This window comes from Battus philenor, unplaced genomic scaffold (assembly GCF_028537555.1).
Source record: "Battus philenor isolate CCGP_79_NKW_IND1 unplaced genomic scaffold, ilBatPhil1.0.hap1 SCAF_3, whole genome shotgun sequence".
Lineage (NCBI taxonomy): Eukaryota > Metazoa > Arthropoda > Insecta > Lepidoptera > Papilionidae > Battus > Battus philenor.
In genome coordinates this window covers 12,585,375-12,610,110 of record NW_027181693.1, presented here as the reverse complement: position 1 = coordinate 12,610,110, position 24,736 = coordinate 12,585,375, and the positions used below count along the sequence as shown (strand labels likewise).

Sequence of the window (24,736 nt, the reverse complement as noted above, 5' to 3'; positions counted from 1 at the left end):
CATTTCAAGAAAAAAATTAAGAAACGAGTATTTATAAAACTTTAGGTTATTTAAATTAGGATAATATTTTAACATTAACCTTTATAATTGAAAGTCTGAATTAATTATATATTGGTTACCTTAGTTGTAAGAGAGTAATTCATTTAATCTTTTTCCGTATTTTTTTTTCGACAACGCGATTGAAAGCGACTTTAGTTTTAGCTTAGCTTTATTTGGCGATGTACTCTCACTTTCGTGTGCTTTCACGTGTCGTCTTTGTTGTAAACAAGATGCCTAAACGTTTTACATTCAGCTATATTAATAATAGTTGCAAACTTATTTAGCAGAAGTTACTCCCTAGTTATTAAATTAAGGCGTACTTAATCTCATTTAAAATCATTGTCCAAAATATTAGTATAGCACGTCTTGATCACTGTGCAAACGTTTAAACCACTTGGACGGCGCACGGGTAGAAGACATAATTACATTAATTAACCACTAATTAGCATTAGAGACGTTAATATTTGCCATAGTGTTTAATATTTCATAACAAGGACTTGTAAAGTCACGGCGTAAGCGCAACGTGATCGGTATTGATTAATACCTCACGTACTAGAAAATACATAAAAGAAACCCGACATTGTCAACAATAGGCAAATACGACGACGACGATGTAGAGGTGAACTAGGGCTATATTATCTATTTTAAACAAATAGTCGGTCGGTTTTTAAAATTTTTCACGAGTAAAAGTAAATAAAGTGTCGGTTAGGTATTTGCGTTAAAAATTAGTCATTCGGAATTAGTCATCAATCATTAACCATTAAGATACTCTATGCGGTCCTCTGGAGCGGACGCGTGCGACATTTTATTCAAAAAAAAACTTTTTCGAATTTAAAGCCAGTAATGAGAGGCGGTGTCATCGAGTAAGTTTGGGTGTTTTCGGCTAGTGAACATGTCTTCGGAAAAGGAGAAGATGGCGACCACCGAAACTAAGTCGCCGTCCAACAAGAGCAACTGCGCTTCGCCCGGAAAAAAAGGTATATTGTTCAAGAAAAGCCATTCTTTAAGAAGATTTTTTTTGGAGTTGTAAGAGTATAAAATTATTACACGTAAACTATTTTAGACAAATCATTTCTTTGATAGTAAAACTAACGTAGCATAATTTCTATATTAATTTTATCTTTTATCTAATGTGCCGCGTTGTTAGTAAATTGCAAAAAAAATCAAATAACATGTGAGCGGCTTAAGTTAGTGTATTCAATATTTACTCACTTAACCTTAGCTGCTGTATAGAGAAGTGAAGGAAAATATACGGAAATAAACTGCTAAGTAGACGTTTGTAGGGTTTCACACTTGCTCGGTATCCAAAGCCGATGAACGTGAGTTATCAGACGTCACCCAGGTGATTACGATAGCGAAATTTGTTATACATTTTCAGTAAGGTAGTAATAATTATTAATCAACATAATATTTCTAGAACTAACTGCTAATTATAATTCGTGCTTGAATTTCAATAAGCAAAAGCAAAAGCCAGCAAAAAAATTTCAAAACAACTCTAGCTTTTTTTTTTAAAATCTGTAAGGTGTAACAGCTAAAGTAATTGCAATTTTATTACCTTAAAAGTCAGCAATGACGATCGCGTTTCACGAACAACCAGTTTAAATGCTTTTCGTGTATTTTATATTTCTCTTATAAATAATACGAAGCACAAAAAAGCCTTAATTTCAACCAGTATCATCTTTTTTATACAAATAATTTACGTCAACGCTTCCAATAAATCATCATTCTCATCATAACGCTTATTTTTACAAGGGTGTTCTGGTATAAAGAATATTCAGGGACTGCGCAGTTGTGTTGTACACTTAACAACAAAATTCGGATCACATTGTTGAAATATCCAATAACTCAAGTTTCTATGTATATATATATATATATAAATCTGGGATTCAAACTCATATTTACACTAACCAATCTCTTTTTAAAATGTGTTCATGTCGAAATATTAGTAATATTGAAACTGTTATCAAAATAGCACTATTTGGTTTCAAAGTATAAGTAACTGCTACATTGTTACAGTTGAAACCTTTATCATTATGACGGCACGTATCATGGTTTACCATAGCTACAAACTATCATCATAAAATCCAATGAAGCCGCAACGCTGTGCGGTGTTAGTCAGGGTTAAAAGCTAAGATAAGGTTTCAAGAGCATTAATGTGTATTTAAATAGTCAGGCCGCTTTGGCTAAACATAACTCTTAAACCACATAACACTAGTTACATTAATCAGTTTTTTTGGTTCAGACCAGTTACAGTTACCAGTTAAAAAATATTTACAATGTAAAAAAAAAATGAAACATCTGTTAACTTTTTTCCCCGTCTTTTGTTAAAGTATTACATAAACAATCGTGTATGAATATTATATATTATAGTCGTATATTATATAATGCACATTAATTAATAACATGATACTATGTGTTATACACCTCTTTATAACACGTTGTGTTATTAACATGGCGTAATGTTTATTTAACATATTGATTTTATTATTAAAACACACATGTTCTCTCATTTTGCCTAAAATTTCTCAAGAAGCAAACACCTTTATAATAAATTAGCATGTTTAATACGTTCATAAAACTCTTTGTTTAACATAGAATACATTATTTGTTTAGTTATTAACCTTACTTACGCACTGTGTTATGGTGAATTTTTTACCATACCATGATTAGATCTCTTATTAACGTCATGGAAATCTACCAGCTGTGCGGACAGTACATGCTCAAGACCTGTGAAAAACAGGCAAAATAAATTCAGCACTTAAAAAAAAAGAATATTAGATTACATTTAAAAAAAAACATCAAACATAGCCTGGAGGCGACCACGTTTTTCCTAAAGTGTGACATGTTTTATGTTGTCATTAATATTTTAGTAACGCTTGACACAAAAATATATTTTGACAATTTTTTTAACTCTTGCGATGGGAGCTTTCCGGGACTCACTGTTAAAGCGTATTAAAAACTTTACTAACTCGATGAAGTCGGATCTCAAGTATAAAATATTTTTTTTACTTCTGGTATATACATGAAATGTGGTCCTCGAAAAACCGTAAATATTTTTGTGAACATTTAAAAGTGTAAAACGACATATAGTTATTGAATGCGATATCAAAAGTATTTCATTAGAAGAAATCATTACTTTTCTCTATATTATTAAAGCTTTTCAGTTTACGGACATAAAACATAATAACATTTTTCTCATGAATCGTGAAAGCGTCTATTGATAGTATAGTAAAACTGTCTATTGATCTAATATCTTGTAATAAAAAATAATGTATAGACCTCTTGTTGTCTTTCCTTGAATTAAAAATATAACACAATAATAAATACATGAAAAAACAACTACCAGCACTTAGCATAACGATTTATAAAAGAAACGAAAATCCTTTGAACATTATTTAGTACAGAGCGGATTTAGGAAAGTCAAACAAAGGCATGAATGAATTAGATAATGAACACGCCATGACGGCTTATCCACGAAACTTCAGTATAATAAAGATTATCCCAACAATAGAGACAAGCTCATCTGATTTGACACTAATAACGTTTATAAATCTCTGTGGGCTGTTCTTGTTTGACTTATATATTAACAACGTCGCTCATCGACATCATACAACTAATGCTTTATCTCGAAACTTTCGCTAAAGCTTAACTTCATTTAATTCAATCTAAAACTTTAGATAAAATAGTACGAATATCCTTTTCTTTAACTGGTAATATTCCGACCGTTGGTACATAGGTCTTGCCTCAGAGTAACGAGATTTTATCTATCAGGGTCTATATAAAAGCAAAGTCAGGCAACTGTGGCAATTGTTGTATAGTAAAACAGAAAGGCACTTTTAATTCATCGTGAATTCATTTTACTTATAAAAAGATGCCTACAATACTGTTTAACAGTCATAAATTAATACACCTAGTCTTACTAACAAATATAATTTATTACTTCTATATGTTGGTATCGATAAGTATCTATTTGATAGAATAACGGTACGTAATGTTCATAACATATCATATATCATTATATCATTCCATAGCTTTATGTTAGATGAACAACCATTTCTCATGAATGTCAGTGTAATTAACTTTTTAAATTGCTTTTTCGAGTTAAAGTTAGAGATCCTTTGCAATTTCTTAATTAAGCCCGAAGGAGCATAATAGGAAGCTGTCTACAAATGTTCTCAAACAACCTAATAATATTTTTTTAAAAATAACTAAACAAGTTTCGACGTGGACGGTTTATTTAATTTATTATTAATTTAAGAAAACAATGAATTACATTTTAGTGTTGTACCACACTAAAGCTAATAACTTTAATAAAGTTATTACTTAAGAATAGTACTCGTAGACAAGTTTCACAAATGAAAGCATGTTTAAGCCTAAAATCAACGTAAGAAAATTGACTGAGTACAATCCCGAATGATATAAATTATACAAGTCAATATAAATTGCATTTATTACTTTAAATATTAACTCTACACTTTCAAATTACAAATACAATAGTCAACTTTAAAGAAGCCTTCGTTTTACTCCAAATAAAAATATAGGCTTAAAAACTCAAGAATTCAACTGCTTAAAAAACTATTAAATAAAGTGTAGAGTTAGAGATGGCTCTATCTCAACCCGTATAAGTTATTCAGTCATCCACAACGGTCAAATGGTACACCTAAGTTAAAGACTGAAGGTTCGACAATTTTTCACTAAATTAAGTCGAGGGCTCGTTGTAGCTTACTCTTCACTGCCTTTACACACCTGAAAATGTAATTACATTAAACGTAATGAAGGTTTCAATATTGAAAGCTATAGATACCATTATTATCATACGAAATTCAAAAGTTTATTTCTCGTCATGAATAGATAGTCTATTTTGTCTATAAACAAAAGTCAATATTTAAAAACGATAACACTTTTTTACTTTCAAGCTAGCAATACAAGGTGTCTGGTGGCAGATTTATGTTTTTAATTGCAATTCTTTTAAAAAGTAATAAAAGGCGTGGAAGAAGTGGTACGATTAAAATTATTAGTCATTCTTATTTTTGAGGTGCCTTAACTATTGAATCACAGAATCCCAAACAGCACCGAAGTTAAGAATGCTTGCCTAACACCATTCCAACCGAAATTACTATGATACATACCTTCTAAAAAAATTTTTAATTAGTTGTTTACCCGCAAGTGTTTCACAGATGTATCATTATTATACTGCTTTTTTATTTAAGATTTAAGATGCTGCATCCCTACGAAATTCAGTTAGTAGACAATTTGAAAAGTCGCAATATGATTGTCTTTTTAAACCAGGCCGTGTAGACCTAGTGTGCTGTTTTCAATGTTTACCAATACAATTTTTTTATAATTAATCGCAACATTAACAATAAAGACTGCCGTTACCATGTACTTTAAGTGATTGTATGAATTTAGAAACATTATAAACGTTCAGACAATAAACGTTCGTCTTGTAAGTACGTTAGTGTTTCCACGGCGCACAAACATGCATAATTAAAGTGATTTAAGTGGAAGTTTGAAAGCACATTGATATCTTAGGAATATTTTATTGTAGAATATATTACGGATTAGTAGACTCACTTTTACGTAAATGTCTTTTACATTAATGTTCTGCGGAAGGAAAAGGACGCTTTGGATAGACTTATAGCTAAGGATAATTTGAATGTCTCAAGATTCAGATCTAACTTTGCAATAAATTGATTAGATCCTCCTAAGTTCGCTCCTGACTGTCTAGGTTTTTGGAGAAAGAAATATCGCGGAAAACTGTAAGTAACTGTAAGTAAGTGTGTAAGGGCCGTACCTTATTTCCCATGATCACCAATGTCCTGTCTAAAAGCATACTGCTGAATATGTTCAGCGCGTTATAAAATATTATAATACTCCTGCGCTTACGGAGCTCAGTGTGTAACAAATGCGTCATAGCGAATAGATTTTCAAGAGTTCGGCTTGGGTTTAAAAATTCTCTTTAATACACTGGTTGTGTAATTTTTAAATTGTCCCAAACAAAATAAAATAATAAGAATAATAAAAAATGTAACTCTTGAATTTCTTGCTACTTTTACTTTAATAACTTTAATTGTCGTAGTTGTTCAATAGTCAAAATTTAAGTACTAACTATGAAAAGAATAAATAAAGTAACTATATTTACTTTAATATCCATAAAGAGAGTTCATAACAAGGCAATGTCGGATAATTATCTTTTGTCCCACTTTACGCACTGCTTTCAGGAGACCCTTCTAAGAAAAATTCAATTTCATGAAGCTGTTAAAATCCAAGTGATTGAGAGTGCTCTTAACTTTAGTTAAGGAAGGAAAATTCGTGAACAGTGCAAAATAGTGAGCAGATTTTGTCGCAAGAATTCCCTGACTAATTAAATGGTACTCGATCAAAGGCAAAATTCGTCCACAAATACAACTGTAAATTGCGGCGCACTAATTTGACGTGACTAGATCCCACAAAGGTTTTCATGCAAACGAACAGAATTTAATATCCTTGCCTGTTGGCAGCTTGTCTATTTAGACGAGAATTTTTTTTGTAATTTTGTTTGAAACTTTTCCTACATTTTTTGGTTATGTTCTCTTCATTTACAATAATGCATTACTTAAATCTGTCTATTTAATTAAGTCTGTATGATTTTTTATTTACAAAATTTTTAACCAAGAACGAACGACATTTACATTGTATATACATTTTTTTTTAATTTGAGTAAAATTTATTTAAATTTTGTCACACTTGATCCGGTTAAGAAACATTTTGACAAAAGTTCATAGCCGATCTCGACGTCAATTTTCATCTAGGTAAGACTATAAAGCTTAAGCTTAGCAATAATACCTTTAAATCGAGGTCTTTGACCCGCCTGAATACACCGTCTAATGATGTCTGAGGTACGCTATAATAATCAAATATTACCTTGTTATTGTAAACACAAATATATATTTTCTTTAACGAAAATATTCCAAAAATATATGGGATTACTCTATTTTTTTTTCTAACGTTTCACAAAATAATTCACGAGAATCATTGAAGACAGTAAACATAATTAATTTATTAATTGAGACAATAATAAAATTTTAGTAGATTGAATGAGTTGAAAATTTTGTCGTCAATGTTCTATATAAATCTGAGAAGATTGTCTTAGATTCTGGGCGAACGAGAGCAAATCCCTTTCGAGAGCTTATGACGGAGGGATTAAAAGCTTAGTAAGATGCGGACGTGAACACTACAGTAGTCTCTAAACAGACATAGCTCATAAAATATTATTCACTTTTATAATATTCTTAGACTTTTTACCTTAGTATCAACTTTGAAAATGCTTATTAAAAATTGTATACGCTATTAGTTGAATTAAGCTTGGTTTGTGTCTATTTAATCTTGGAATGATTTTAACTTTCTTTTACCCGAGGCATAATAACAAATATTTCATAGTCCTACAGTATTTCTAACAAGTTTTATTAGTGATTGGCGATATGCTACACTTTTTAGAAGTTCTTCTTCTCTTCTTTTGAACATCAAAATTCAAAATAAGTGTGTGTTGCAATTGTTGAGATATAGTTTACTGTACATAGCTCAATAAGCTAATAAAACTGTGAGTTATGTCATTAAAAATTATCATACACCTGTCAAAATTGAAGTACCTCACACTTTAACGAACTCCTTCATCTCGTCTTTCAAGATTCGAAATTTTTAGTAACATCATACTGTTAATAATAATAATAACCTAATAAATAATAATAACCTAATAAGTTAATATGATAAACGTGGGTTATATATAATTATATTTGCGAAAAGTGAACATTACCAAACTTTTAAATTATTCAGATAGGATGAATAAATTGGATACAAAATTAACAGTCTTTAGCAACACCTAAACTTCAAAAAGGGTGCCAAGTAATAGAGACCATTGATCATTTTAGCTTTAAAAAAATACGGGTTAATATATAAGTAACATTCGCATATGTGATGACAACATGAAAACAATAATCTGAAAAAACAAGAAAATAACGTAGCTATGTTGTTGTTAACTGAAATAATTTGCTACTGTTCCAACGTATTATGTAATCATGTTCATTAAAAAGTATTGTATGCCAGCCAGTACGTTCTATGTAAATACTGTAAATATTACTACAATCTGTAATAAATATCCGATTTATTTCTCAGAGCAATATTTCACTATGCGCTGAACATCTTCGATATATATATATATACATATATATTTATATGTATATATATGTGTATATATAAATATATATACATGTGTGTGTGTGTGATATTATCCATATTATAGGTAGGCTATTAATATATATTAATAGCCTATGTTCGTATAACTAAATAACTTTTATATGTCATGCACTACTTTGGGTTGACTGGTAAAGAATTCCTAAAGGCATTAAGTCCACTATTACTCAAGTAGTAAAAAGAGTAAATAAATAATATGAAGAAATTTTGAATTAGTTTAGAAAAAAATATTTTTTTGGTTGGACTAATAATTTTGAACATGAAAATAATAACGTTCTCGTGTTAATAACAGTAAAATAAGTAATAAATCTCACAAAAGTTCTCGGTTCGATGACATTTAGCAATATGATGATTAATAAAGAATAATTTTATAACTTAAATTAAAATATCTATATATATTGTTAGAACAAATTCTTATGTACGTAATATTGTTTATTTTCATACAAAATAGGATATACAGACTATAACATACGACCATTAGTAGTTAATTCAACGAGGCAACACATTTCAATGAGTTACATTGAATCGCTCTTAGCTATGTTTTATTTTACGTACTAATACTTATTTACTTTATATTTATGTATTCATACCTAAACCCGATGATTGGAAAGGTGGAACAGCTTTAAAGGGGTGTATTTATAGCTCATGTGCTGTCAATTAATGTAATGTAACCGATTTATTAAAATCAAAGATTTATAAAATATTAAATTACTTTATGATAATATAAAAAAAGCTTTTGGAAAATTCCAATAACTACATATTAATATTAATTATTATTTACTGTCTGTCGCTGCACAGCTTTTACTGAAGTTACAGGCCTTTCATTTCAAGACAAAAATAATTAAGTATATTTACAAGTGATCAATTTTTACAGGATGATTGGAAACAGGTGTGCAAGCTTGAAAGCTTTTTGTCGGTTTACGGGTTATACGTTTCCGTTAAAGCTTTTACTCCTGTAACCCTAATCACCATGTATATTAACATATTAGTACATTGTAAAGTCTGGTAATTGTTGAAAATTGATAATTGTGTTATATGGTGGTCGAATATAAATAATTATTTTTTGACGAGTATTCTAATGATGCTGTAGATGCACTAATGGCACAAAGAAGAAAAGTTCTTGCTTGAAGCATCGGAGAGTTCAGATCTCACGAGACTTTGTTACGCTGTTAAAAATAAGAAAATTGTCTGAAATTGTATTGTAAGAACAGTACAAATGTTATTTTCCGATATATTTAAAATTGATATGAAATTTTCTAAATCTCACAGAAGTTATGAGCACTTTTTACCATATGACATAGTCACGGTCGCTCGGTGTCGCTGGATGCTGGCAGCATAATACCGGTCATAGCGACTATATTGGAGTCAAGTCTATTACTTGAAGTGAGTCTATCGGCTGTTATTATGATGATGATGATGTTTTTTTACTGACCTTTAAGAGTAATTGCTTCACTTTATATTTCCTCTCCAGTTCTTATAAATTTTTAACTGGAATAGACGAAGTAATTATATAGGTTAGCCGTAACTTGGTGACTGGCTGTGTAACTTGTTTTGAAAGTAAATTAAAACACAGCAGTAGTCCAATACGATTTGGCTTAAGGCCAAGCATCCCCCTGTGCAGAAGATTTAAAGGCAAATGAAGTGGAAACCGAACACGAATTACAAACGCAATGATAAATCTGGGGACCCGCAGGAGATATTGGCCTTAATATAAAATTTGTCTGCTTTTATTCAGCAAAATTATTGTTTAAGTAGAGTCATAGTAACTGCCCTATACTTTTGTAAATATGTACATTTTAGCGAATAACAATTATCAAACATTTCATGTTAAAAAGAATGTTTTAGAATATCATTGGAAGGGTCTGAACTTTTGTCGTTAAGAATGTTCTTGTAAATCCGATCAATATTTTGCTACTTTTTGAAGATATCCTTAAAAGATACGATAAAGGTTTTTTTGCGTTTTTTATTATATGTTAAATGAATATGTGAGAACAAATATTAATAATAACTTAATAGAAGTTTTAATGAGCAGTGGTAGCAGTAGTAGACTTGCAATCGAAGGTCGTAGGTTCAGTTCCCAGGATAAAATCTTATATAATTCACACTTTGTGCATGTATTGAATAGGTTTGCTTCTGCTCACTAACAAGTTTCCAAAGGATGGGCGACAGTATCCTCTGCGTTCCAAAATACCACAGTACGATCGACACCCCGCTGACCAACCGTGGCGAGTATGGTATAACTACCAAAAGATATTTTTGGGGGAGGCCTTTGTCTTGCAGTGAGTATCTAAGGGCTAAAACGACTACGACTACGACAAAAGTTTTGATTGTATAAGGCACTTTCACTCTTTAAAGATTTACTCCGGTCCCTAACACAAATAAAAAATATTTACTAAAAAGTATATTCCTGACATTTTAATGAAAAAATAAAGTAAACATCGATAAACATTTCAAATTTTAGTGTTGAAATAAATAAGTGCACCATTTAAATTAATTCCAAATTTCACAGCTTCTCTTCACTATAATATATTCCACAAAAACTAGAAATGTTGAAATTTCGTTTGTTTAATTAGAACATATGTGTGTTTAATTAGAACACAGAAATTTGTATACAGCGATACGGTTTCGTTCTTAAAAAAACTTTTTCTCTTATCCCACGATAAGGTAATTCCTTCCAGCAAAAGATTTTATATTTAGAATAAGCAAACACTATTTATTAATAAAGTCATGTTAGTTTATAGATAAGAGATTTTTTATTCTTTTACAATTTACATTCTGGAAAATGAACCTTTTCAATCAAAAGCTTCTTTTTAAAAAGATTTTTAAGTACGCATCATTATTTTTTTCTTAATGTACATTTTTTGCTGGTAATCTCGCAATCATCGAGCTATTAAAATATTTTTTAAGAACGTTACTCGTATATTTGTTTATTTATTGTTTTCTTTTCTAAATAATTTTCGCAATCCCCTTATATAACAACGCATTTCGAATCGCTACATCTAGTGATTGAAATTAAAATGGATATTATAAATATTCTATTAACTTCATTCACTACACAGTTTCGAACAAAAAGAAATAAAAACAGAAATAGTTCTAACTTCGAATTAAAGTTTTTTGATAAAAGATCAGTAAACTAATAACAACTTTCATATCCCCAACATGTCGCTTGCACTTGACAAAATTTTTCCACAAAATCCTCGCTAAATATAACAAAAATCGCTGCATTTCAGTAAATTCATATTGTCAGACATTCTAATAAATCCATACGTTTACCGCAATGACACTTTTTGTTACAATTAATGTACCAACCGCAGAATTGAATATATTAAGAAAAACGCTGCTGCCCATTCTCTGGAAACTTGTTTGTGTGCAGTTCTTATAAATACAATTGATTAACTGAAAGTTAAATCTTTTAAACAACGCATTCTTAATAATATTTTTAGTGACAATTGATAATCAAAATACTATTAAAAGAAAATAAAAACAAATAACATTCATCATCATGATCGTCAATGTAAGCCAATAGATACATTGAAAGGGGTCTTTCCCTAAAACCGCCACGATGACGTCTTGCACTGCCTGCTTGTATTGACTTCCCGCGACTTTGACAATGCCGTCGGTCCAAGTAACATTTCTTTTACCTAAATGGTGCTGTGTCGGTTTCTTTTTGGGCTGTTAGATAATAAAGTAAGAAAGGTGTTTCTATAAAAAAGTTAACAAATTTTCCGTCCAAATCTGCTATATACAAAACCCGTCAAAAGTTTATATATAGAGGTTTATATAACGTCGCAGTTATATAACGAGACCTTATGACTAAGTCCCTTGATCCCGAGTATCCTAAATGCCTATTATCATAATGTCTTCAATTGCTTTAGCTAAATTGAACCGTAATGCTCCTTGGCTTTATTTACCTTGAATAACATTTTTATTTTTTTATTTTTATGAAGCAAACGAAACTTGCCAAATATTGTGAAATCTTTTCTCCTGTCCTTTAAAGTGCCAATCCAATGTATCAACATTAAAACATTAACCTGTAGTCTTTAGATAACAGATAATAATGCAGTCTGCTCTCAGAAAAATATTACGATCGGTCCAGACCTTTACGATATTTTGATAATTTAATTTTGATGTCGTATCAATGTATCGTAACTATGATTATAAATCGAGAACAAATGTACATTATTTTGTTAGTACATCCGAAATGCTTTCAACAGTGTTTATAAAAATTTATCTTTACGAACATTATATGTAGGAAAAATATTTATTTGTGTTTGTATGTCTTTTTACGGGCAGCACAAGATAGGCTATTGTGGCGATAATGATGTGTAAATATGTACATATAAAATGTATACACGTGTATTTATAGAGTAATTTTTCACAAATGAAAGGCACAATAACTCGACGACATACTAATTTATTTTATTATTAATATAAATGTTCATGTTGTTTCACAAGGTACTTCTTTACAAGCGGGCGTATACAAAGTTAGAAACAACCTTCGGAAAACAAATTATTGGCCGTTTTAACTCCGAGAGCGCTCAGAAAACTCGGGGGTCGGGTAGGACTACACTTCGCTTCCCTTTAACAAACTTTTTATCTTTATAGTGAACAAAGTTTACATGCCGTCCTCGGATGAATAACACACATATTAAAACCTATTTGTAGGTGTGGTATATTACATGAAGTTGATGATAAAAATATAATGTCGTTTTAAATAAATAATATAATAATCATTAGGTATTTAATACACTTCATTATAATTTGGAGATATGCAAATGTTTTTAACTAAAACTTGAATTCCTTTTACACATACAACGTGTTAAGACAAAGTAATGTAAGCACACAAATAATAAGCTGGCCCTATCCATGTTTTAATTAAGCAAACTACTTTGTGAACATATTTACATTGAGAAAAGAGTATGTTTTCGTAGCATAAATATTTAATCGTTTCATACACCATTCATATAATTATGACGGTGGTTGATACTTGGAACCTTTATGGAATTAAAATATTATTACTTGACATAATGGTAGATAGTGGTCTTGCAGTGGGATAGACGACAAAAGAAGTTTATCAGGAGAAGACAAAGGGAGGAAAAGTCTAAGTGGAGGTCTTTGTCCAGGAGTAGAGGTTCTGCAACTAAAATTATGATGATAATTTAGGCGGACTAGTCTAAAAGTCAGTAACAAACAGATTAGAAGTTTTAGAATATAAATGTGTGTTATCTGGAGCACTTACCTTTCGTAAATAAAATAATTGGTACATATATTGTTTATTTAGTAAATTGATAAAATTGTTTATTCGTCTTACAAAAAATCGGTTGGTTTTATTTAATTACGTTAAATATAATATAATATCAAAATTAAAACGATGATTTTCGTGAAGCAAGCAGTTATTGAAACAAAACAAATAAAACTGCATTATACGTGAAATGGGTGAGTCCAATTAAATTTTAGCAATTAACGCACGGAGTGGTGGACAGTCCTGCCGGCAGATTAAGCTCGTATTGACATTTTTTTATATTGCAAGCAAAAGCAATTACTTCGCAAGCCGGCAGCGATCCGGGATTATTAACACAAGTGGTTAAGGTTATTTAACTACGTTTTAATTTAAAAAATTACGTAATGGTATTATGCTCGGTAGCCTGAATACAAAAAGGAACATTTATTATTGTGACAGTGAAGGTCGTGCGAAGTCTATGGATGCGGGCAGCGCAAGGCTCGTCGCAAAGCAGTCGCAAGGCGCAGTCATTGTAGCAATCTTTGGAGGAGGCCTATACCTTACAATGAATGTCTATCGAATATAGACCATTGAAGTGACTTGCGAAAACAATTTTTTTTTGAACCCAAGAGAGTAATCCATTGTTCATCAAATAATGCACTGATTTACTTAATTAATAATTAATTAACTACATATAAAAATCGAGCGATAACTGTACGTTTGTACCACCGCCCCATAAAATTTATTACATTTGTTGAATACTTTTTTGTTGTAGTTATATATAACAACAGGTTATAGATTTCTGTTACTCAAAAATAAAATAAATTTAAAAAAGTAAATAGATTTAATGTGCGAAAAATTGTTTACTTCCCTAAACATATGCTTTATGAAAAAAAATCGATACCCTTATACTGTAAATATTTTACATTTGCTGTTTAACTATAACTAAAATTAAATTTTATTTAAGTCAATTGTTTAAACGTAAGATTATACTATACAACAAAAGACTTAAAAGCAATTCGCGAAAATACGCAAAACATTTTACTCAAATCGACGTATTTAAATTATTATAACATTTCACATTAAATATACAAAAAGATTTCCGTGGCTTTTTCGTATACACAGAGAGCTTACATTAGTAATAAAAGAGTTTCTGGAGCATAATGCGCTGTGCTATTCTACTGGAATTGGAACCTACAATACACGGGTATTTCGAGCGTGTAGATATCTGAACGATATTTGAATTTAATAACAATACAATGTAACGAGTGAAATTTATTAATTTTTGTGGCGAACTAATCATCGATATTATGTTACATACACAAGTTGGGAAATATGCAGTCTTCCAAGTATTAAAACCTATATTACAAGTTTGAATAAGAGAAAAATCCAGCAGGTGTACAGGCCACACAGTAAAATTCTCGACTATTCTCATTAAAATCTCAGTGCCGTAGGTATATATATGTGTAGCCACTTTTAATCTTTTCTAAAGAAATATCAAGGCAATGACGGTCGCAACCTTCCAGTCTCACGGGTCCCTCATTGACTTTATATTACGCTTTTTGCTTAGCGAAGATAGAAAAAAAGTGTTTTTTTTTTAATTTTACACACATATGGTTACACAATACTCGATAAAAAGGTAACAAATCATTATGTTTTTATTAATTATAGACAATTTTTATTTAAATTATTGAATCTTTGTAATTTTTTAATTGTGATGTAGTAAATGTTCACCGATGTATTAAAATAATTAATATTAACTAACATCAAATAAATGTCAGTCTGGTCGATGCCTTCAGCTAGCTCGACGAGAACTGAACGTTGTGTTGAACCCAAGGGTCCATATATAACGTCTGGCTACCTAGTGCACCCTAACTCTCAATATAGAAACAGCAATTTTTTTAGATAATGTATATTAAAACATTTTATTAAAATATCGTTCTAATACGAAATAGTTTGCATTCATCAAACAATATAAATAAATTAAAATCAAACGAACAAAAATGAAGCCGTGGCAAAAACGCTCGACCATTACTAAGTAAACAATTTGTAGTTTAACGCATACTTTCTAGAAGAAGAATTATGTGAAGATAAATACCATTCACGGTCAGCGAACATCGTCATCACACGGTAATCTTATAAACTATGAACGCTTCGCAATTTCGTTAGCGGCCCGAGTAATCATATTCCTGGCATTAATTCAAGTAAGGCCGCGACAAAAATGATCGCGACCTTTTCTTCACCGACAGCAGTTGTAATTAAGTTACAATATAAATACTCTGTCAGGCTACGATGTGCAAATTACATTATACGAGAATCAAAGGTCAAATTTTAAATTACAGAAATGATATGTTTAACCGAGCGGCATGTGATGATTTCATAGAAAAATTAATTACAATAGATTCATACGCGACTATAAATGATAATTAAAATTGGCAATATTTATAGATTATATAAAAAAATTAATGTTACACAACATGTTGTAAAGTTAAAAATTAACGTAAAGTTGTATAAAACGGAAATATATACAATACAAATAATTTATATATGCTGATAAACATGCCTTTTTTATGCAAAGGTGACCATAAAAAGTGTTAAGTAAGGAATATATAATGCCTTTCAGATTCAAACACCAATATTTTCATGGTGTGTTGATCACCGAAAATAATCGTGCTAAAACTAGATAACCAAAAGTTAAATTAAAACTCTTAAAATTATTAGAAAATACATAAAATCTCTCCTTTTTGGCTTAACCTTTTTTTGCAAATTGCTGTCTAATTTGTGATGATAACTTGGCGACCTTATCGCTTTGTAACTAAACGACAGTCAGTCAGCTTTAGTATCTATTTATAAACACGCCGTCGATATGGATTTATTTGACGCAATTAGAAGCCCGCTGACAAGATTTATTAAAATCCGTGTCCCGGGAATCGCGTAATGTTTTAGCGATTATAATTATACACCTATACGGTGTATAATTACAATCGCTAAAAACTACTTTTACATATACTATTTATTTATACTATTTTTACAAATTTTATTTACATAGTTATTTTTTAATTTTAATAGTTATTTTGGTTTCAAGGTAATGTTTCGTGGTAATCATTTTATTATTCTGTTCATACAAGAACTCATACCCTATAGACATTAACTGCATTCAGAATAAATTCGTAAGCGAAGAGGCAGTGTTCTTTTTTAAAGAAAAGAAATTACAAGTGTATATGCAATATCTCTTTTATTGCTTCCGAATTTACACCCATATATTTTTTTGTAACTGCTTCATAACATCGGACTATTTATGCATATTTCTTATTATATATATAGATATATATTAGGGATAGATATATATTACTGCTCCTCGGCAACTTACAGCATGCGCATAAGTTTTCTTAAACAACGGTAGTTTACTCAGTGAAGCGTAGTAGGTAGAAGACTATATCGCCATTCTCGCGGGCTTTATTCCGTTGCGTCATTCCTTGAATGTTCTGATCACGTATTTGCTACGTATTTCCTTTCCATTCGACGAACTCTTACTGTATATATTTACAAACAGCGGTAAATTTATTTTATTTTTCGTTTGCATTTTGTATTCAGGAATTTCATTTTTATTACACATTTCTACCGTATTCCCAAAAGTAGACAAAAATGTAAAGACTAAACCTAACTATGTGAATTTGCGTTGCGGCAAAGTTCCATTCTCGATAAAAAATTTCGGATTAAAAATGCTTGATTGATTGGTGAATTAATTAATTGTGCTGTGAGTGGATGTGAAAACAATAACGTTGGCCGATTAAAAATTGTTTCCATCCGTCTTTACCTTTTGATTTATATAGGTGAAGTCAAGCCAACATTTTAGATCTTCACTTTCGAAAACAAATAATTTCTCGTGGGCGGATTATAAACAGCCTTTTTTGTCACGCCAATGTAGACTAGAGTTGAGTATCCCGTGGACCACAGTTGGTCCACCAGGATCATTTTAGGTACCAATGATCTAGTCACTAGGTCATTTGTATAGATTCTAGAGTATCGAAATTAAGATAAAAAATACCAATATTCAAAAGATCTTTAACAACGTATTAGTAATTCTATTTTTTATGAAACTTAAAATATGAAATATTTATCCCAAAGAATTTTCTTGATTAGATTGATTTGATTAGATTGACATTGATAGACTTTGTTAGATTTTGTGATGAAATAAATTTGTAGACTAAATTATAAAAATATGAAGAAACGTAAAGGTTTGGTGGTTTTTCTTTCGTTCATTTGGTCTTTTTGGCTTATTAAATCCTTTAAGACAAAAAAAATGATTTCCAGGAAAGAATTTAAAATAAGAAAAAAATAGCTTTTTCTGTTGCAAAGAAAGCTTCTTATTTTATTTATTAATTAGATGTATGTCATACTCTTAATATCCAGTCATGATTAAATTTTGAATATGAACAAATCATTACTTTTAAAATATTAATTAGGTTATAAAACTTTAACTTTCATTTTTCTTATTGCTTGGACATGTGCTTGAAGCACAAACTATTTTTGAAACAGTTCAAATTCTAAAAAATACTTAAATGTACTTAGATTGTACATCATATTTTTTTCTTGTTATACAACCATCGTACTTATTGTTGCCTAGTCTAATACAACTTTTCTTACGTTAATCAAGTTTTGATCACGGTCTTTTCTTTCAGCTGACACGGATGAGCATGGCTTGCCGAAAGACAAGGACAAAGGATACGACACCAACCTCTACCTATACCATGTAAGTATCTTTATTATTTAATAACTTAATAAAGATAAACGATTAATAAATAACCTATCCAATAATATTACCACTGATAGTTTAAACATAAGTCAATTTACAATTGTCCTCTAACAAATATAAATAATAGTTTTATATTATTTCACTCGGGTAAAGTGATTGAAATACACTTATATAAAAATCTTAAAGTTATTTAAAATTGTGAACAAATCGTACGAAACGTACCGTCGTCATCATATCAGCCGATAGACGCCCGCAACAAGCCGTAAACCGCCACGATAGCGGGTCTTACGCTGCCTGTATCCAGCGGCTTCCTTTGATCCTAATTACATCTTAACGTACTAAGGTATAAATTAAACTTTATTAATAAACAAATTACTACCCCACACGAGTTAAGCATAGAAGCACTAACAATGCTCTGTCCTTATAAACAACGTTATTGTAGAAAAGGCTGTTAAATTTAACTGCTGTGGAATACGAAGAAACATTTCTCTGCAACGTTTTGCTTATTTCTCTACGATGCGTCGCAAAATAAACTCAAAGGCAACATCGCTAGCATACCTTCTTGTATCGAGTCGCCAAAAGGCGTGAAAACGTATTATTGCAAAACAAATAAACGACTATGAAGAAGTTTGATTGAAATACATATTAAAAACTATGTCTGACAAAATAAATATTTAACAGAACAATAATAACTTACGTCTTTTACGTAACCAAAACTAAAAACTTGTCACCTGGCAATTGGTAATGTAATTGAGGCGGTACCTTTCCACCTTCCATCACACTTTACCAACTTTGTATAATACATTACCCTTAATATTGTTGGTGCCATAAAGTATGTCGTAAAACGCTCGAGAATTATTACGTAACTTATAAAACGGGGTCTCTTATCTTTCTATGTAAAATTCATAATCATATAAAGACATAACGATGCAGTTAAAAGTGTATTTTAAAATGAGTTCAAGCATAAAATATTGTAATATGTTATGTCCACAACTATATGTTAAAATTTAAAAATGTGGGAAATTGTATATTAGTAATTATAATCTACTGAGTAAACTACTGTTTCGATATCCGTGGTAGAAAACGTTCTGTTATTGATTGCTTATTTCACGACACATGAAAAAGACATGTTGTAAATATCCAATCATAATTTAAAATAAAACAGTGTTTCGACTTTCGTTTAATACAACTTTTCCTTTTTTGTCACAATAATCATTTCATATTTGACAATTTTATTCACACGAGTAAATACTCAAATTATTATCTAATTTACCACATCTATGTTGAAACAGCTGTAACATTGAAATTAAATTCAAAATAATTCAATCCCGAACGAATTTATACCAAAGTATGCTTTTGAAATTCGGAGATACGAATAGAGGATTACTGAAATAGAAATGAAATAAATCAACGATTTCATTGAAATTGAATTCAAGCCGAAACACTTTCATGTGCTTGCGATAATTCGTAGCATTCTCGTAGCAGTGTGGGTGTTCCGCAGAAAACATTTCATTTAAAATACTATTTCTATGACAATATTTAATATTATATTTACGCATTGATCAAGTGAAAAAGTCGTAAAGGCTATTTTATTCACTTCGCACTTGACTTTTGGCTTCAAATTTGGAAAAAAAAATAACGAAATTATCTCCAAGAGAACGCGTAAATATTTGTTACGGCACATGTAGTGTAATAAGAATTGAAATTTATAGCGAAGCACGCTCACCCGTCTCGTAAACATAAATAAAAACCTTTTTGTATAAATAAGTAACGTAATTACAGTTGCAATAAACGCTAATCTATAAAGATTAACCTTCGTTGTGAAAGAAAATAAATCCTGTCCTAAGAATTTTATTATCATTTTAAATAGGTTTTTAACATTGCTGTTTTAACAAATATGGCATTGAAAGTACATAGCAACCACTTATCCATTAACCAACCCTTTAAGTGATAAAGTTAGTGAAAAGAGAATGAAGTCCACATCTGCCTCTGAGTTAAATGCATCATTACTGTCACCTCGCTTAAAATATTAAGTTTTTGAATAAATAAGATACTATATATTTTATCAAAAGATGACCAGCGTCAATGAGATGATGCGCGAGACGCAATTTTTTTGCTACTGTTACGTCCGTTCGTCGCATTAACCGTTAAAATAAAATTCCTTATATATTATTATACATGAATAAAACAGAAAAACAAACAACTTGCTGTGCAATATTTTCTTAAAAGAATTTTTTTAAAGTCGTTTACCATCTTTGATACTGGCAACGAAACTGAAATGATGATTTTGTAAATTATTACTGGGTACAAAAACTTTATATTGATATTTTGTTATAACTTTAAATAAAGCCGCTATAAATTCTTTGTAAATAATATTAATAAATTCTTTTAAAAAGAAATTTTATTTTTCTCGCAATCTTTTCGAAAATTATTAATGTTGTAAACAAAATTAGCTCCGTGATTTAAATTACCCTAAGATTACTGTTTGTCTCTCAAAATATACTTTTTAATCTCTATATGCGACGTTTCACGTGTGAAAGAATTACGTCTTATGTGATAATGACTATATGTAAATCTCATTAAAAATATATAAAACTTCCATTCGTTACGTTTTGATTTACACTATAACACTCAGTAAATTTATTCTTCGATATATAGGATATATAGGCTACAAATCCAGAAACTTTTTGTTTAGTTAGTACCATTATTTTTAGTATTTTCGTACCAAAAAGCAGATTAAAATTGCCTGAGTATCTTTAGCGGATATTGGACTAATGTCACCCGTGATCGATTGCCGTACCCGAGTACTCTAGAATGGAGGCCGCTCTTCAACGAAACGACATCTCGGCCTCACCAAGACGAATGACACAGGCTTTCTTTTAAACAGTCTTCAGTAAACAGAGGTCAAGAGCTCTCAGTTTCGGTCGTGATAATATTTGCTTACGCCTACATTAATACATTACGCTGTACAAATGCCCGTTAAAACATAACGTTTTATTAACAAACAGTTGTTAATTTAAAAAAGGATCAAGTTAGAATGTTTTTTTAAGAGAAAATATCATTTGTTCTAAACACCTATACGTCTCACAGTTATGTAAGTTATATCTACTTACACCTAAAAATTTTAAAGTATCAACAATATTAGAAAGGTAATTTGTTAGACCAACCCAATATCAAAGCTAACCCACAAAGCTTATCTCATAAACATAAAACCTCTGAATAAATTGTGTAAAATGGTAGTTTTAAGAAGTAACGAATATTCGTATTATTCTAATCATATTTTCATTGTAACGCTTTAGCGAGGACGATATTTTTTTTTTGATTATATCCTCTCACTTTTGTATTTCGGTTCTGAATGACAAGAAATATTTCATAGTAAAGTACAGATATTTTATTCTGCTTGGTGGTTTGGTATGGTAAATAAAGTGTTATTGTTTTACCATTTTCTAAGAAATTTTTGCTCTTCTTAAGAATATTATCGAAAATATGAATTCCTAGAGCCGTCCTCGATTAGTAATTCAATTATATTAACCTAGATTGCTATCATAAGTTTATATTAATATAATAATACGATTAATAAGTTTCAAAATTTTATAAATTTAGTAACACACATTAATAATAATATTTTTTTATTTATTTTGTTAATACAAATACAAAATTTGTGCGGCTTTGACTTCCAAACTAATAGATATTGATTGATGATATTTTTAAATTTAAGTGTTTTTAACGCTAATGTTAAAATATTTTTATTGATAAGAGTAATATTACGTAAATGAATGGTGATTACTCAAAGAACGCCTGAGAGAAACTCATAGCCAACGATGCAAATGGAACGTGAATAAAATAGCGCTTCGATACAAGGCGCTTGTATCGTTTCTACGTAATATATTGAATTCGCTGACGTGAGGCGGAAAATTATATACAAGAGTTACCTATATTTGATTTTCATTTATTTTTATGGAATTGGGTGTTCAAGTGTGTTTATTGAAATCAATCTATATATATAAAAACTTAAGTGTTCAAAAAAAAACACGTACAGGAAAAACTTTACTAGTCTATTTTCTAAAGAACACTGAATCTTTCTTTGCGTACCGCTTAAGTATTGGTGATTTTACCACCCTAATCTTTTTTAAATTATCAGTCAAGAAATGTATAGGCTTTATCCTTAGGCTGCAAATACTAAGTCATTTTTTAAAATACGCGATATGGTTCTAGGTGCTATTTTTATCGCCATAAATAATTATTTTGCTTTTGTTTTCAATTAATTCTTTCCTTCACTGCTTTGATACCTTTTTCGTACGAACACTATTTGGGTGGCCAGATCTTCTTTATTTACAAACAAAAGAGGTTTCATTGTATCTATCAATAGCTGTTTGACTAAAACCACGCGCAACAAACCAACATCTACTTTAAGTATTGTTTAATAATAAATCGGTTCTCTTTTCACACCATTTTATTTTATTATTATACCAAGTCTTTTACAAAAATATAAAAATGACAGATTCTTAATTCAAAAATAATATTTTATTTATTTTTAATTATAACAGTATTTATACCAAGACTAAATATTATATATTTGTGTGTGTTAGATTCTTATGGACTCAATGAGAATAATCGCTCCACCACACGCTTGACTAAATATGTAGTTTAGTATTATGTTATATATCCAAGAATGCTACCACAATATCTGATTTTTGACTTCGTTTTTAAACATGTCAACAGCAAATGCGAAGTGGGATTATGCCCCCTTGTGTCTTACGACTAAACAAAATTCAAATGGAATAATCCGAATATCACATTTATTGAAACTTTTTCAAACCTTTTATTGCATAGATAGCTTTATTCTTTATTAGCTTTTTATTATATCCATCGTTTTTATGCAAAACATCTTTCCATTCAATTAAGCTTTATTCTTATATACCAGTACTACGAATTTACATGATTTTTACTTTAACATATCTAAAACATTTATGTTTTATAAAACAGTGCTGTTTCGGGTGCCATAGGCGCAAAATATACTAACTGGACTTCTTTTCTGTAATTTTAAGTTATGTTGTCCTGTTTTTATGAAAATTTAGATTTTATTTCAAATAATTAGTAAAAGAATGCCAGTGTTGCTGACTAAGAAATACAAATTATAATTTTTAGATAATCATACATATTCACATGAATACACTTTATATATTAATAAATATTCATAACGATGTGATTATGTTAGATTTTAGGAGAAACACACATCTTTTTAACAACTGTAAAGGATGTAAGCTCTGTTGGCAAAAGATTACCTGTCTCATGTAAATTACGTATTTTTCTTAATATTCGTAAAACTTATTGCTTTCCTCTACCAAATAATCGATTAGTCTTATCCAACAGACGCCCAACGTTGATTGACAGGTATTTGAGATGGGAGAATCATGTTCAAAGAAGAATTTTTAAACAAAAATTTAATCTGTTATTACAGGAGGAGATTGAAGATCGTCCACGTGCTGCAACTTTCCTCAGTTCGTTGGCGGATTATTCGAACACCATACCGACTGCCTCCGCCGCGGATCCAGATGCCCCCAAACCAGCGCCCCCGGCGCGTATGGGCACCCTCATCGGAGTGTACCTACCCTGCATCCAAAATATTTTCGGCGTCATCCTCTTCATCCGTCTAACGTGGGTGGTTGGCACTGCCGGCGCTATACAAGGCTTCCTTATTGTTCTGACTTGCTGTTGTACGGTAAGTCAACGGAGACACATAACAGTTTTTACAAGTCCCGTCATCTAAATTTAATCAATAAAAAAATTAACGTTTAGGTATCGGTTAAAATAATAATATGCGTGTGGGTGTGCGCGTGCGTGTGCGTATTCGTGTGAGTGTGCGTGCGCGAGTGTATGTGCGTGTGCGTGCGCGTGTGCGTATGTTTGTGTGTGTGTGTGAGTGTGCATGTATGTATATGTCATAATAATTTGTGCTTGCCACAGACGATGCTTACGGCGATATCGATGTCTGCAATTGCTACAAACGGCGTAGTGCCTGCTGGCGGTTCGTATTTCATGATCGGGCGCTCGTTGGGCCCTGAGTGCGGAGGTGCTGTAGGCATGCTCTTCTACACCGGGACAACCCTCGCTGCCGCCATGTACATTGTCGGTGCTGTCGAAATCGTTCTGGTCAGTAATCTGATATTTACTTATCTTAAAAATATTTTAATATTAAGTCACAAATTTTAATAAAAATTTATGTATTCTATAGAACACTTAAATAAAACATTATATCGTGTCGTGGAAAAGCAATTTCTTTTTTATATTTTATGTACGAACGTCTCATGAGTTGGAGAAAGTCAATTATATTCTTGTCGATTAAATTCGTGTAAACATCGTAAACATTTTAGGTATTATTTTAAATTGTTAGTAGGTAGAGAATGAATTATTTATATGTAACACATTTTTGTTAGTCTGTGAAATAAATGATTAAAATAAATCAACTTTCAGCAATATTAGCTTTACGA

The 24,736-nt window shown here is 30.6% G+C and overlaps 1 protein-coding gene across 4 annotated transcripts in view; it reads left to right on the top strand.

The window, feature by feature from the left end:
* Nucleotides 1–24,736, top strand: part of kcc (solute carrier family 12 member kcc) — a 355,477-nt gene that overhangs the window by 319,201 nt on the left and 11,540 nt on the right. For 3 of the 4 annotated variants that reach the window (XM_068770124.1, XM_068770127.1, XM_068770126.1), the window contains exons 2-4: nucleotides 18,172–18,242; nucleotides 23,707–23,967; nucleotides 24,213–24,398. In XM_068770124.1, coding sequence (XP_068626225.1) covers nucleotides 18,172–18,242; nucleotides 23,707–23,967; nucleotides 24,213–24,398 — 518 coding nt within the window. Of the gene's footprint in view, nucleotides 1–649; nucleotides 1,017–18,171; nucleotides 18,243–23,706; nucleotides 23,968–24,212; nucleotides 24,399–24,736 lie in introns of those variants that run through there. The other variant, XM_068770125.1, reaches the window with a different exon arrangement.